General features: G+C 35.0%; 1 protein-coding gene across 3 annotated transcripts in view; it reads right to left on the reverse strand.

Moving 5' to 3' along the window:
- Positions 1–16275, reverse strand: part of LOC105033756 (uncharacterized) — a 34657-nt gene that overhangs the window by 2988 nt on the left and 15394 nt on the right. For all 3 annotated transcript variants that reach the window (XM_029261398.2, XM_010908666.4, XM_073260706.1), the window contains exons 2-8: positions 2587–2651; positions 2170–2242; positions 1970–1988; positions 1635–1754; positions 728–797; positions 213–256; positions 63–104 (exon numbers count right to left, since the gene is read on the reverse strand). In XM_029261398.2, coding sequence (XP_029117231.1) covers positions 63–104; positions 213–256; positions 728–797; positions 1635–1754; positions 1970–1988; positions 2170–2242; positions 2587–2651 — 433 coding nt within the window. The remainder of the gene's footprint in view (positions 1–62; positions 105–212; positions 257–727; positions 798–1634; positions 1755–1969; positions 1989–2169; positions 2243–2586; positions 2652–16275) is intronic.

The following is a 16275-nucleotide window of genomic DNA, read 5'->3' on the forward strand; positions in this document are numbered from 1 at the left end:
CAATGAGTGACATGGAAAGTCCAAAAACAAATATCCTGAATAGAAGGTCAAATATTTCTTACTCTCCCCATTCTTCCAATCATTGCAAAACCAGCAGTCAAAGTCTGTAGAAAGTACCAATTAAAAAGAAAGAAAGATAAGTCTGGTTACTAACCATCTTTTAGAACTGTCAATAAGGTGAACATTCAGATACATTTTTACACAGAGCTTACAGTAAGAAGGCCAAGTGACAGCATTAGAGGAGTGGTTCCATCACCTGAACAGAGAAATCAGCAATATAGGTGCAATAAAACATCCAGAATAGAGGCACATAAAACAATTGATCATGTGGCTTTACTATTCAAAAAAAAAAAAAGAAGAGCAACGAATACTCACCCCCGCCCCCCACAAAAAAAAAAAAAGCAAAAAAAACAAAAAAACAAAAGAAAAAAGGGGCCAGGAATGAAAGAACTCAAGGAAAAAGAACTCTAAAACCAACTAATGTCGCCATAGGAATAAGTACACCTATTTCCCTTGTCCCACAAGGAAGAAAGAAATTCTCAGAAACCACTAACAAAGGAAGAAAAATCAATATCCTCTCAAACTACAGCATTTCAACATTAACAATCGCATCAACATACTTTTATTAATTGAATTAACAAATAAATTTTCTTGAGATTAAATGAAAAGAGATAATGGTAAAATCAAAAACTTGAAAAAAACCTAAGAAAGGTATAAGCAATTGCACCATATTTTTTGACCAGATATTTTATAATGTCATCTGATTCGTACATGGCAACGCCTGTATTTGGATCCACCTACAATGAAAATTAGATCACTTGGCACCATCTACAGATAACAAAACCCGATAACTATAAATAAATAAATATGTATGTATGTATGTATGACAATGAAAATTAGATCACTTGGCACCATCTACAGATAACAAAACCTGTATGTATGTTTGTTTTGTTTGTTTGTTCCATGACCTTTTATATATTTACTGTTTTTGGTGATCAATCAATAATTTTGCAAAATGGATATATATATATATATATATATATATATATATATATATATATATATATATATATATATTTTTTTTTTTTTTTTTTTTTTTTTGGTTCCATGACCTTTTATATATTTACTGTTTTTGGTGATCAATCAATAATTTTGCAAAATGGAAGAGATATGAAGGGGGTCAATGGAAGTGTATCACAAGATAATGAATAAAAATACTGTTAAATAAAATCACAATGTCAGTTTACACAATGCATGGCATTCATCCCATACTGTGGTTCAACACAATTATATTCCTGCTAATAAGAGGTTTTCACATACTTAAAAAAAAATAATCACCTAGCAGTTTGTTTTCACAAAGACGGAAAGTGAAACAAGCCAGAGCTGACCTTGAGTTTTTCTCTTTTTTTTTTTTGAAAAAAAAGATATTTTTTGCAGAAGAAAATCATACAACAATAACATCACGTTATGCTACTTGTAACCTTTTGCTTTTTGAAGAAAGGATAGAAGGAAATGTCAAGGTCCATTTTGGTGATATTATTATTTATTTCATGAAAAGAGAGAAAAGCTAAGTAACATCCTTCAATATTTAATATCTTAGGTAGCAACAAAAAATTTAAGGAATGTTACCAGACCAGGTAAGGGAATTGCTGTTTTCCACCCATCTGTAAAACTTTTGGGCGGAAGTTTGGACCATTTCTCGGACAAGGATAGAATAAAACATCAAGATCTAATATGCTTACAATCTCCCTGACCTGAAAAATTATCAAGATATTAATTAACAGAAAAAGCTACAAAATAGCATCAGCAGCAAACAACCAGAAAATGTGCCTCCATAAAAGAATTGCAAGGCAATTCATTTCTATCTCTATCCATCACCACCATAAATGGCAAAACCACAAATCAAATAAAATATAGGAATGCTTATGAATGACTTTTGTTATTTGCAAGATTGGGGAAATGGCATTACCTTCCGACAAAATGGACAGCTGAGTTGTCCATTTGATCAACGGTAGTCCACATATGGGGCAACAGCAAGCACAGATGATTAGTCTAACAATACCATGAAGATTTTGAAATATGATGCAATTTTATAGGAAGATTAACCAAAACATCACAAAGTGACTATTACCCCATTAGAACTTGGTACAGTGCACCAAAGCAAAATACCTTTCAAATTCATAAATCTCAATAGGTTTCTCAGGACGGGGGCCTAATTTTGAGGCCTCTTTCAACTTCAAACCTATTCATGAGAAGCACAAGTCAATATAGCTAGAATCATAGTTAGAAAACTTGTTAGCTGGGATGTGCAAGATCTTACTAGAAGTTGAATATCAGCTTCTAATATTCATTAAATATGGCGAACTGGCAAGCATAGATGTCTCAAGTTGTTTTCATTTAGAGATCATGAATGTGGGTTAATGATTTATATACTTGATAGTTGATATAAATAATTCTTTAACAGCCACTGCCTACTTGACCAATATTCTCCTGGTTTTCTTGGCAAGCTTGGTTTTCAAAACTAGATGGTACACTGGGATCTTGATTGAAAGCCACCAAAAGATAGAAAACATTTTCATGTATTACCTGCAATACTCATTACATACTCGTTTGATGAGATTTTATCCTCAGAAACAAAGGATGCAGAATATCTGCCACAGTGAAAATACAAAACAAGGAGGATCAGTATCCATACATGCACTATTACATCATGAATAAACATAGACAAACATAACAAGTCTTCTTTTATTCTTCTATGCTCAACATTATGAATTCTCCTCTGCACTTCATTCCAATCCAAGGCCACATCCTGCAAGATGGCAGGCGTCTTTGAATCCCATCAACTACCGATTTTAGACCAATGAACACAACACCTGGACATTCTTGTCCACTCAAAAAATTCATGTTGGATATGCATCCAAATCTGGTATGTATCAAACACTTAGATACTTATGAAGTTCTCTTATAGCCACTTTAAAGATTGAAAGAGACTTGAACTCTTCCAACAATGCATTCAATACTCTATTTTCATATTAGAAGTACACCTGTTCACGAGCCAGGTGGCCCACCCAATCCACTCAAGCTCGAAGCCTTTTGGGCAACCTTGGGCCAAGGTTTTAGCCCCAGGCAGGCTAGGCTGGGAAAATAGGCCCATTTAATAAATGGGTTGGGAAAATAGGCCGAGCCTGAATTTTTTTTTCTTGTTTTTATCATTCTTGTGTTGTTTGCTTATGTTTGATGTCTATGTATATTTAATTGACAATTGTTGTTAATATGTGAACTTAATGGGATGACAGAGATGTTATAGGTTATCGGTAATATTTAATTATCCATATTTAGCATTTCTTAAGGCATTTTTAGCATTTTTAAAATACAAAAAAAGAAAAGGTCAAGAAGTTTGAGGCCTGGCTCAAAGCCTAATTAAGGACCAAGTTTAGGCCTGGAAGGTAGGCCTGAAGGCCAAGCTAGGCTGGCTCTAGGCATACGTATACTGTGTTAACCTTTGGACAAAACTTCACCTAAGCTCGACCTGGCCCATGAACAAGTCTAGTATTTTTTCTTTTTGGAGATTGATCAAGGAAATAATATTGAAACAATTTTGTAAAATATTACTTTTCTTATATCCTTAGGTTAATTAGGATATTCAAATGAGAACATGTACATTTTAAGATCTTAACAAAAAGTATATTTTTAATACTTCTCTTTTAATATTTAAACAAAACAATATTGAACACTATATATAATATAATTCAGTTAAAATTATATTTTGTCTTATTATCTATCTTTTTTTCTCTTGATGACTCAAATATGCATCCAAATATGATTCTCGTAGCAGTGTCCATGCAACACTGCCCAAGACAACCTCCTCATTAGTTCAGCATGTGTTGAAAATGGCCAGACCTTTATAAATGGTATTCCTTCAATGTATCTACAATTGGTGCTCCTCATAAAATTCTTTGTATTACTCATTCCTAACCATGTTCTTTCTAGCCTATTGTATTGAGGGCTACAAGAGGATTCGATTGACCTACTTTTGATCTGGAATTGACCTACAAAAAATCTAGTCCAACCAGAATTAAAGTTATATGGATTAATGTTGTGACCTTTTTCAAAAATGGAGCATATTAGATCACTATACAACCCAAACTAGACCATAAACAACCCGTAGCAGGGACACTATATTTTCATAGTGCTTCTTTAATCTAATAAATATTCATTTATTGCTAATATTAATTCTGATGAGGAAGTGATGAACTAGTCACATCACATCAGTCCATTCTAAAGAGTATTTTAGTGTAAGTGAAGAAGTCGAAGTCTAGTCAAATAACAATTATTATGTACTTAATAGATTGTAATTAAGCTTTAAATATGTATTCATAAATATGAAATATGACCACTAGAGTTTGTAGCAAGATTAGCCGTCCCGATATCAGATCCCGTACCAGAACCACCCTATTATAGTGTTGGCATGCGGTATGATATGAGATGATAAGAAGTACTGAGTGTTGATATAGCACAAGACAGCATACCAATTTGGTATTTGTATACTATGGTATATAGTACAGTACTGACCAGGCGAACCAATTCCATACTTGTACCATATGGTATACCTAGTATAATATGGTATGATACTAACTGGCACAGCAAACTTTGATTTCTAAGACTTTATCAAACAAGGTTTTAAATCCTATGGGATGGAGGCATTCCGATTTTCGCTGAAAATGGGATGCCCCACGTCGTGCCCCATCCCAATGGCCGTTCCAATCAGGCATCCCGGTATGCACTTAGGACACCCTTTTATATGTATCAATAATATTTTTTGAATTTATCTTAAAATTTTACTAATGTATTTATTGTTTAAATACATTTGAATTTTAAAAATGATATATTTATAATAGATCAGTTCTATTTTAATACTGACGCTCTAATGCATTATGAATTTTCTAGATTATTGAAGATCGTTTGTTGATTATAAAGCAAAAATTTCTCATAATTGATGCATCCACAAGTATTTGATACAGTAAAAATGTCAAAATTCGATGAAAAAGCTACGATCCATATAATTTGAGCTTAGTCACTCGCACATGAAAATATACATATGCTAATAATTTCAATGTTACACAAAATAGATTGATCAGTTTAAGATAAACATATCAAATTTACTGCTAATTCTAGATGGAATGCCTATGATGCTCATAAACATCTGGATCCTGCTCATAATCGAGGCTTTGAATATGATGCCAATTTAGATACTAAATCCATCCTTATTGTTCATCTTGTATTTGATGTTGTCCAGAATAACCCTCTTGATAGTATATTGGGTAAAAAACTGTCCATCCTTGATTAGGATAATGAGAGATAATACCATACTGTGGCTCAAAAAAATATCTATATAATGGTGGATACTGTATATGAGAATACTCCTCAGGATATGACCATTGGAAGGATACATCTGAATCATTCGTAGAAAAAGAAGGTCCATGATATACACTTTGGCTATTTGATGCTCCAACAAATCCTATTCTGATTGATGATGATGATGACCTAGCTTGCTCAAACTCTAACCTACTTCTTAAAGCATCTTGCTCCATCCATGTCATAAACTCTGGATATGTCCGACATTAACGTTCCTCAGTTATTCTCAACTCTTTATGAAAATAATTCAAAATATCTGTAGCCTGTGTGCCACGTCCTACAACAATTCTTCTTCCTCTCCTTCTATAGGCCAGCAACTCTTGATGTCTAGATCTGGATCTGGCTCCAATGGTCCTGATCCTATGTTTGCATGGATGAAAATATACTTCTTCAATAAAAAGACCAATCTCATATGCTTAACCATCTCCTCCACTCTGACCATCATGATCATCAGATCCATTATCACTCTTGCTATCATTATCATCATTACTATTATCATGAGATGATTTAGGCAATCCAAAATCAGAGGGCTCGTATATTTCAATATGACCATCTCAAACCTGCACATCTCAATTGCTTCTAGTGCATCAATTATTGCCTTCTCTTTTGATTTGGACTTTGCATGTCTCTCCTCAACTGTAACTCTCTGGATCCCTCTCGAGCTCTATCTAACCTTTACTTGTTGACTTATTCTATCTCTACTACTGGTCTCAATGCTCTAGCTATCTTTGAAGATCCTTATTTAATGTCTTCAACTAAACATTCCACGATCAAATCGTTGATCAGAATCCTCAGATTGCCTGCTACCCGATCCACAATCATCTCCACCTGTATCTCGCATTCCACTTTGAATGAGATAAATGAGAAGCCGCCCATTGGTGCACATCTTGTACCCCTGCTTCATATGCTATTGTTTTGCATGGTCGGGAAGATCTCTTGGCTCATCCAACATTGGTAGATCCCGTGCTTCCTGATCTGTAATCCAACTCAGCATAGGATCCTCATCATGGACAAAATCCACTTCGAATGGGTCTTGTTTGGGCTGTTTTTTCTCATTGACATACTTGAGCTTTAATCTCATATTATAATGTCAGATCCAAGGAATGCCGTACCGGGCCGAACTGCCCAGTACAGGGCATGCTGAACCATCCCGATGGGAAATCGAGACGGTTCCGACATGCAAAACAGCACATGCCGGTGCCGGGGAAGAAAGGAGAGGAAAAGAGGAAAAGAGAAGAAGAGGAAGAGAAAGAGAAAGGAAGAAAAAGAGGGAGGGAGGTCCGCCAAAGGGGCCGTCGGAGGGCCTCCGGAGGGCCGTCGTGGCTGTCGGGCGGCATAAACGCCTCCCGCGGCTCCGTGCGTGGAACAGGAGCGATCCGCCTCTATTTTTCATTTTTTTAAAAAAACATTGAAAAATATTTTTAAAAAAAAAAATAGAGGCGGATCGCCCCTGTTTCACGCGCGGAGGCGTTTACACCGCCCGACGGCCACGGTGGCCCATCGAAGGCCCTCCGACGGGCCCTCCGACAGACCCCCCTCCCTCTTTTTTTCTTCCTCCCTCTCTTTCTATTTCTCTCTTTTTCTTCTCCGGTTCGATTTTGTTTTTCTTCATCGATTCGCCTCGATTCAGAATGGAACGAAGGCGTGCCGAACTGTACCGCTGGCCGACCGATCCGGCTACCGATACCGATTCCACAAACTTTGGTCAGATCTCTTAATCTTTGTGAGGTTAGATGATTTTTTATTTTCGTATAGATCAGGAGAAATGTACTCCAATTGCGCTCGCATCCACTTGATGAGACAGTCTGTGATAGAATTCAAAGGACAATTTTTCTTAGATTTGGTATGAATGCGCCCCACTGGACCCACCACTCTCCTACATTCAGATAATACACATGTATATAAATGTTTAAGTCCTCAACTATCATAGATGTAAAGATAATAAAAAATAATCCCATATTAATATCTGATGATATTTTAGATATGAATCGATATGCTCCTTATTCTCTAAAGCTCCCTTTGCTCTCTCGAAAAATTTCTCCCTACCCAATCAATATAGACTTCTCATTAAAGATCATTTAATTTCAATAAATTAGTATAATTCAAAAATATATCAACAATCCTCCAATGATAGGCATCTACTCATTTATTACCTTATTTATAGCTTATGCAACCAAGTTCAAATCACTTTCTAGCCTATACACCACATTCCTTAGGACCATCAAAAACTTCTCATCCAAGGCAATATTATCGACATACTAATATTTAGGATTTAAATAGTAGATTGTACGAAAAATAAGAACAATATTGATTAAAAACAAAGATCTTCATAACTTATTCGATAAAGGATAAGTGAGAGTTGAGATTCAAACAAATTTTACCTGTCAAGTGTAATTCCTTCTCTATTTAAGTATCCCATCTATCCTCAATGATACGCAAATATAATGCTACTTTCTTTTGTCTTATTGCTGCTATAATCTCTTCTTTGCAGGCAAACATCTTGGGATATACATAGCCCATTTGAGGGAACTTCTTAGCATCTACCATATATAGCACTACATACAAGGGCTCTACTACCTTAACAATCTCAGAGCATCTATCCCAAAAATCATTACTTGATATAATGCCCTCAACACGTCGTCCGTCGTTGATCCTTGAATATTTGGAAGTCCTCCATTCATCAGAAGTCATCATAGCTCTCAAACCAAACTTATTATCAAGAAGACTCTTTAATACTATATAATTAGTGGCAAATATTGTCAACCCCAATCTGAGCAGCTTTCCTTGTACATGTTTTCTCATAAGAGCAAGTATCCAGGTGTGATTGTAGATGTATTTCAATACTATTTGTCCACTGTCTACTGTGGATTTTACTTTAGGTAGCTGCCCGATATCCTTCATCATCAGGTCTATACAATATGCTACACAAGGGGTCCAATATAGATGTTGCTTTTCTAGCATCAAATCCTTTCCTACTTTCATATAGTTTGCCCCATTATCATGACCACTTGGACGATATACTCTTCACCAATCTCATCAACTACATCCCTCATTGAGCCTAAAATATAATTAGAATTATGTATTTTGTCTGAAGCATCAACTGAATTGTGAAAGATGGTCATCCTATCACAATAAACTAGGAAATTGATAATACTCCTAATAGGCTCAAACCAACCATCACACATTAATGTCACTCCATAAGTGTTCCATTCCCTTTTATAACTCTCAATCCAAGATTTGATATCTACAACTTGCTATTACAAATATGGTCCATATGTCTCATAGGGTATAGGAAGATCAATACCTAGACCGACTTTCTGTACTATAGCGATCATCAATCGAAAGTACGTATTTATCGCTGTCCATGCTGGAATATAGCTAAAGTGAAATCAATTATTAATTGCCCTTCCTATTTATTTTTCTTATCTTTATTTATATAGTCATCAATTGTGGTTGTTTTGACTCTAGATCTGCATATGCTGTAAGATCTAGATTATGGATACTAGGATCTCTTGAGTTCTTCTTCGACTTCTTCCTAAATGCACTGAACAATGACTTGATTAAAGATGATTCCATCCTCGTGGATTAACTCCTCCCTAATCCAGCAAATTGTAAATATAAACGTGATCTTTCTCCTGCACCAAAACCACCACCCTTCTCAAATTGAGAACGTCCAAACTATGCTCTATGTCTTAATACCTCCTCATGTCGCCATTGGTCTTATCGAGAGGTCCTAATAGCCTCATGTAGATGAGCTGCCTCTAAATCATCTGGATCAAAATAATCATTATCATCATCTAAGTCTACGTGAACATATGATTGAGATATTCGATGATCAAATACTTCCCTTCAACTCAAGCTTTGGATGCTATTTTGCCTCCTTTTCTTTCTACAGATGATCCCTCATCATCGTTGGAACCTCTACAGATACCTTTGGACACTTTTTGACAACAATGAAGCCACCTATCAAGTGTTGCTTCAATCAGATGACTCCACCTCTATTTTCTAATCCACAGTAATTACATTTCAATTGATGCCGATCCTTCTCCATTTTTTCAAAATGCCACCAAATATCCAGATCCTTCTGTTGCTTGCTATCGGGATCCATCTAGTTTAAAAAAATTTATGAAATTAATAATTATGAGTATCTAGAAATTAGATTTAAATTTCACATGCGATATCCATATTTTTCCAAAGTTATTATAATTTTTTAATATTTTTTAATATTTTAACTATTTATTATATTTAGTTACCTACCTATTTCTACATTTAGGATTTTTTGTAATTTCTAAATTATATTTTTATAATCAATAATATTTATTTTAATTATTTATTATATTTATTATATTCAATTACCTATCTCTATGTTTAGGATTTTTTGTAATTTCTAAAATATATTTTTATAATTTCTAAACATTTTTATAATTAACAAACTTTTTTCTAATTATTTATTATATTTATTACATTCACTATGTACCCTTTTCTAGGTCTAGGATATATTTTTATAATTTCTAAAAATTTTTATAATTACTAAAGTTTATCTTAATTATTTATTATATTTATTTTATCCAGTTAACTATCCATTTTTACGTTTAGAATTTTTTATAATTTTTGAAATATATTCTTATAATTTATAACTATTTTTATAATTAATAAAAATTAGCTTAATTATATATTATATTTATTATAGGTAGTCAAGGAGTTTTTAGGGAAATTCTGTCATTTGGTGACCATCAGACAAAATATTCAATTTTTGCATTCCAACACCAGGTATCACAAAATTATAAACCTATACTTGCGGGTCTATAAAACGTATCAATTTAGATTAATCAACAATTACGAGACGTCTAGACCAACAGCCAGTCTGTAGCTTGCTCTCAGGCCTTAAGTCTATATTAAATATCAGTAATTAAATTAACCACTCGACAGTCAAATTCATTGGCTAATATTTAAAAAATAAATATAGAATAGTTTTTTTATTGATCAAAAAAAAGTAATTTTATTTAAAAGATAAAAGAAAGGAAGAAATTGCCGTAGAAGAACCACCATTTATGATATTTAATATTTTTGATATCAAAACATTGTTGTCTCAAGTTAATAGAGATACTGAAACATAGAATCCACAGCACATTCAGCATATATCCATACATGAAACAAAGTTGAAGACAAGCAAAATACTCCAGTACATCACAGGGGACCGAAAAATTTCAGCAAATGTCCTTAAATTACTAAAAGAACATAAAAAAACAACAATAGATAAAAAAAATTATATTCTTTTTATGGGGATTTTGATAAGATCATCGCTTATCTACATGAGATATAATCTTTAATGAATGTAACAAAGCCCACATAAGAGGTTGGTTCAGAATAAAATGATTAAGATTAAATAATTAACTACTTCATAGCCAAACCCTCACATCTAACAGAATTTGTAAAAATGAATCACAAAAAAAATTATGATAAATAGGATGCTTGCTGCACATCAAAAAGCTATAATGGAGGGTGGAGCTGCTAGTGAGGACCATGAGTTGCTTAAATTACTGATAACTGCAAGAGCATTAAAGAAATTTAACAATATCTAGTGCCAATATCGGTTGATTGTAAAACCATTGGGCACACTTTTGTATCAGCTCATTTAGTAAAAACAAGAAAAACTTCATTTGATGGAAAGCATAAAACATAAAAATAAGGTGAGAGTAGAAATACCACTGGCACCCTTCCTCTCCTTTCTCAGATAAGATTTTGAGGCACTCAAAAATAACACTGCCTTGAGAACTTGCACTTTAAACTCTCGGTGAATGCTGTGGCCATGGGAGACTGAGAGCTGGATGTAAAAATTTATAGAAATTAAATGGCACATTAGATGCTTCATTGGATGCTGTGGAGACCAAGTCGCGCATAATTAAATCATGCCGGGAAGACCAATAATGCTGCCATGCACACAACAAGTCACGGGTGAAGGCTGCGCATAGTCAAATCACGCATGAAGCAAAATCACACACAAATGTCTAAGTGTTTTGAGCCCACAGAGCAATCAGGTGCACACCCGCACAAAGCAATCGCGCACCCATGTGAAGTCCTCCGTATTGCATGCACCAGGTGCAATTGGACCACGCAAATCCCACGGTGGATAGCAGGCCACGCTACACCTTGTATTTCATCGATTCTCGATTGCGCGCTCTCCACCGTGTAAATACTCTGTGATTTGCCCTGGTTCAATTGCACCTGGTGCCTCATGGAGCCAATACGCGCATGCGCAATGAAATCACAGGGGTTCGATGCTTTGAGATTTGTGGGGCACGATCAATTGGCATCAGGCGAAAGAGTAGAAAACTGCCTCAAGGGTTTTGACAAACCGATTCTTCCCCTGCGCTCCTCTCTCCTCCCTCCTCATCGGAGATCCGAATGGCTCCCTCCTCCCTCTTTCTCTCTTCGCCTCCCCGAGTGGCTCCTCCCTCCCATCCGTGCTCCTCCTGATGATGATGACGATGGCAGCAGAAAAAAAATGACTACAACTCCCTCCCTCCCCATGATGAATCGAAAGAGAATCACAGTACAAGCCATACCGGGATGGCTGTACCGACACATGATCCGACCGGAAAGGTGGGATGGCCAAGACAGAGATCGGATTCTCATTTCGGGGTCCTGCACCCATCCTAGGTGCCGATGACGAATCGAAAAAGGATCACAGTGCAAGTCATATTGGGACGGCTGTACCGACGAGTGATCCGACCAAGAAGAAGGGATGGCCGGGACAGAGGCCGGATTCTCGTTTCGAGATCCCGCACCCATCCCAAGTGCCGGATTCTCAGAGGGACAGGATGAGATGGCCAGGACAGCCCCTGTCCTGATGGGACTTAAATCCTTGTTATCAAACATACTTCATGCATGTCTTTTCAAGTTCATGAAGGTAATTATTGAATGCATCTTTTAGAAAGTAGATGTATTAATTAAGGTATATGTAGGACTCATTTGGTTCGTGGGAAGTAGAGAAGGGAAGTGACAATTCCTAAGAAGTGGAGAGTCCTCTTGCTCAATTGGAGTTTTAAAAGAAGAGAATGTAAAAAACTCTTCCCACAGAAAGACACTTCCCACATTTCATGGCAAGTGTAAACCCATAGAGAAGGGGTTTTGGGACTTCCCATGGATGGAAAGTGATGGTCCTTTTCTCTTTCTAAAAATATCCTATTAATATTATCCTTATAAATATTAATATAATATTATATTAATACTATGCTAATATTTATAATACATCAATATTATTGTAATATTTATACAAATATGATATTTTTATTAATATTAATATAATATTTACATTAATATATTAATATTTATATTAATACTATATTAATATCTATATTAATAAATTTGCTATATTAAAATATTAATAGTATATTAATAGTATATCAATATATATATTTTGTGTTAATATAATAAATTATTATGATCTAATGATATATTATATTATATTAATATTTTATTTATATTAATATAAATATTATATTAGTATTTATATGGAGTTTGGGAGCAAAAAGGTACAGTCTCATATCTATCAAGCATATAATAGGTATTTTACACAATTTTTCTAAGAAAGTAGATGCTTAATCAAACATAAATCACTCTGAAATGAACCATTTTTCCATGATCAACCAAACATATCAAAACTATACCTCCAAACATCATATTCCCAGAAACTAACTTTCATAGAACTAACTTCCTAGGAAGAAAAGTTCTTTCTACAAACCAAACGAGTCTATAGAGTCATATGTCTATATAAAGCCATGTAATAGTCATAAATTGATGAATGAAAAAAAGAATAAAAATAGTAGTGGTTTGACTTGATATATCCACTTGCTTACTTTATTTTCCTCTATCTAATCTTTTCTTTCCTTAATGCTTAGACATGTATAGTTATGGCATCAGTTGGTACATATATAGTTTGATCTCCCATAATTATCCCATTCTCTCTTTAAGAAGCAATCTCACTTCTAAAATCATGGTTTGCAATGACAACAAAGAAGATAAACTTTAACATCATAAAAGTCAATTTATCCAAATGAAGATTGCTTGACTAGCTAAAAGGTTATATGAAGGATCCAAAACAGAAGCAGACTGGTTAAAAAAGGAAGCAAGAAATTTTCAAGATTGTCTTAAGAAACTTCAAGCGATTCAATTTCAACTCACCACATGTTTCTCCAAATGATTGAACATTATCAGATGATGTTTATTCCATACAAAGTCTAAGATCGAAAGAGCAAAGAACCAATTAGGAAGATTGACAAAGTTAGAACTCCATCTCAAAGTCCTACCCACATAGTAAAATTCATACTTCTAATTCTCTTTATCAGACCATTGAATTTCATCCTCTAGCTATTGAAAACCACAGAGTTGCAAGTCCTAATTATGTTACAAATTCATCAATCCAATCAACTATATATCATTAGCAATAGATTTAAAAGGAGTAAAAGTTGAATTTACAGATCCAGATGGGATGACAAATAAGAAGGTCCTCATAATTTGGTTTCATACCTTGACATCAAAAAAGCAATGGTTTTGGGAAATTGATGCAATAGAGCCCAGGTCAGCCAACAAAATATTATGTCAATTGTTAGGAAGAAAGGCATCAAATCCAATTTGAGCTAGGATAGTAGTATCAAGTTTAGCCATAGTTCTCTAATATTTTGTTTGCAGTAGCATAGTCTGTCACACCCCAAATCTAGGATATAACACGGCCATGCTATCAAGGGGTACAGGCCGTGATAACACGAAGCCAACATTCATCCTTTTAAATATAATGACAGATGCATCATAAATAAAAGTAATAATAAAGTTCAATTCAAATTCTTAATTAAATCAAAATTGGTTCAGAGCATCTAAATCCAAAAGCAAATATCAATCCAAGTCTCAATATTTATAATAACTACAAATCCAAGGTCATAGAATAAACTAAACTTTCACTACAAAATTTTCAAGCTTGCTTCGCAAATCCCCAAGCCTAAATTTTCTTTGCCAGTCCTAATCTTATTTCTTTATACAAAAAGAAGAAAATAAAAAGAATATGAGCTACACTAGCCCAGTAAGTAGAACCTGCGCTTCCTTATCGGATCAAGCATAAGTTTTTCATGATAATACAATAATTAGAAAATAACAGATAATACAAAATAAAGTATTTCATAGAACATATAATAAAACAAGTCATAAACCAATCATGTATGTATAAATCATGAACCTTTCATAAACATGTTTCGTAAATCATTCTTGTCGTGTCTATGTCATGTTTCTAAATCTTGCTCACAGATATTCTTGCAATGGTTACTTTATACCCGTGACAGGGCTAGTGTTCTTAATCGACAAGTTCATGTTTCATATGCTAACTTTATACCCGCTGACAGGGCCGGTGTTCATATGGATGCTAGCTCTGAATGTCGACTTTCCCATAGGAATTCGTTCATAGCTATCTGAAAGCCTTTGAAATTTTTATATCTTTTTCTTAAAACATACCTATACATAGGTGAAAAAAATCATAAAATTCATACTTCATAACCATGCTATTTTCATAAGACATATTCATTAAATTAATGCTCATAATAATACATACTTTTTCATGTCATACATACTGATTCTTATTTTATGAAAAATATGATTTCATCAACAATAATTCTTTGCATGAAAAATATGATTATTAAAAATAAATAAGCGTAAGATCCACTTATCTCGATCGCTCTAGATCTTTAGTCTTCCTTAAATGAATCAGATAACCCTATTTAAAATATTAAATCATGATCACTTTTTATTTCATATATTCAATAAAATTAAATAATAAAAGAAAATGATTGACTGGGTGACCAATCCGATAGACCATTCGGGCACTAAATCGATTCGAAGTTATCTCATTGAGATCAACATGGATTCCTAAAAAAAAAAAGATGACCCGATACAAGATCTATAGATCTTTCTTAAAGAGAGAAAGGAGGAGAAAAATTTTAGAAAGAGAAAGAGAGAAAAAGAGGAGAGAGAGGAGAGAGAAAATCCTCTTTTTTTTTTTTTCTTCTTTTTCTTTTTCTTCCCTTGTTTTCTTCTTTCTTTTCTTTTCTTCTTTCTTTTCCTGGCCGAACAGAGGGACACAAGGGGGGCCTTAGTGGCTCACGCTCCGACGAGGTGCGGCGGCACGGGTGGTGGCGTCTGGTCGACGGCGACGGAGCAAGGGAGGGCCAGCGGCAGGTGGCAGGCCGAAAGAAAATAAAAAAATCAAAAAACAGGGGATCCGATCTCTTTTCTTTTATTTTCATGATCATCGGCCGATCACTGACGGCCATAACCTTCGGAGAAGGAAAGGTAGGGAGGTGGGGGTCATGCTACAGGGGTGTGGCACCATGGGCAGCGACGTCGGTGGCCGAAAACGAGGAAGAGAGGACTCGACTGAACAGGAGAAAAACAGGACATTCCTTTTCTTCTTGATTTTCGACAAAGTCGGCGGCCGGCAGTGAGGTTTGGGGCCAGAGGAGAAAGGGAAGAGGGGGAGGAAGAAAGGTCGGAGCCTTACCTGAGCTCCAGTGGCGTCTTCGACCTCTGTTTTCTGACGAACACAATAATGGGAGGCCGCAGCTTCAACGGAGAAAAGAGAAGAAAATCACCGGTGTTCATCGGTGTTTGTCGTGGCCAACCTTAGAGGAGAAGAGAGGGGCTTTTATAGGACGGAGGGGAGGATTCGATTTTCTCTCCGATGAGATCATGAAGAAGGGAGTCTTCAACGTTTCTTTTTTTTTGACTGCTTTGAGATTCGGATTATTAAATTCTACCCCTCCTAAAAAAAAGTTTCATCCTCGAAACTTGGTATATCCTCGCTCTTTTACTAATAGG

Source organism: Elaeis guineensis, chromosome 7 (genome assembly GCF_000442705.2).
Source record: "Elaeis guineensis isolate ETL-2024a chromosome 7, EG11, whole genome shotgun sequence".
Lineage (NCBI taxonomy): Eukaryota > Viridiplantae > Streptophyta > Magnoliopsida > Arecales > Arecaceae > Elaeis > Elaeis guineensis.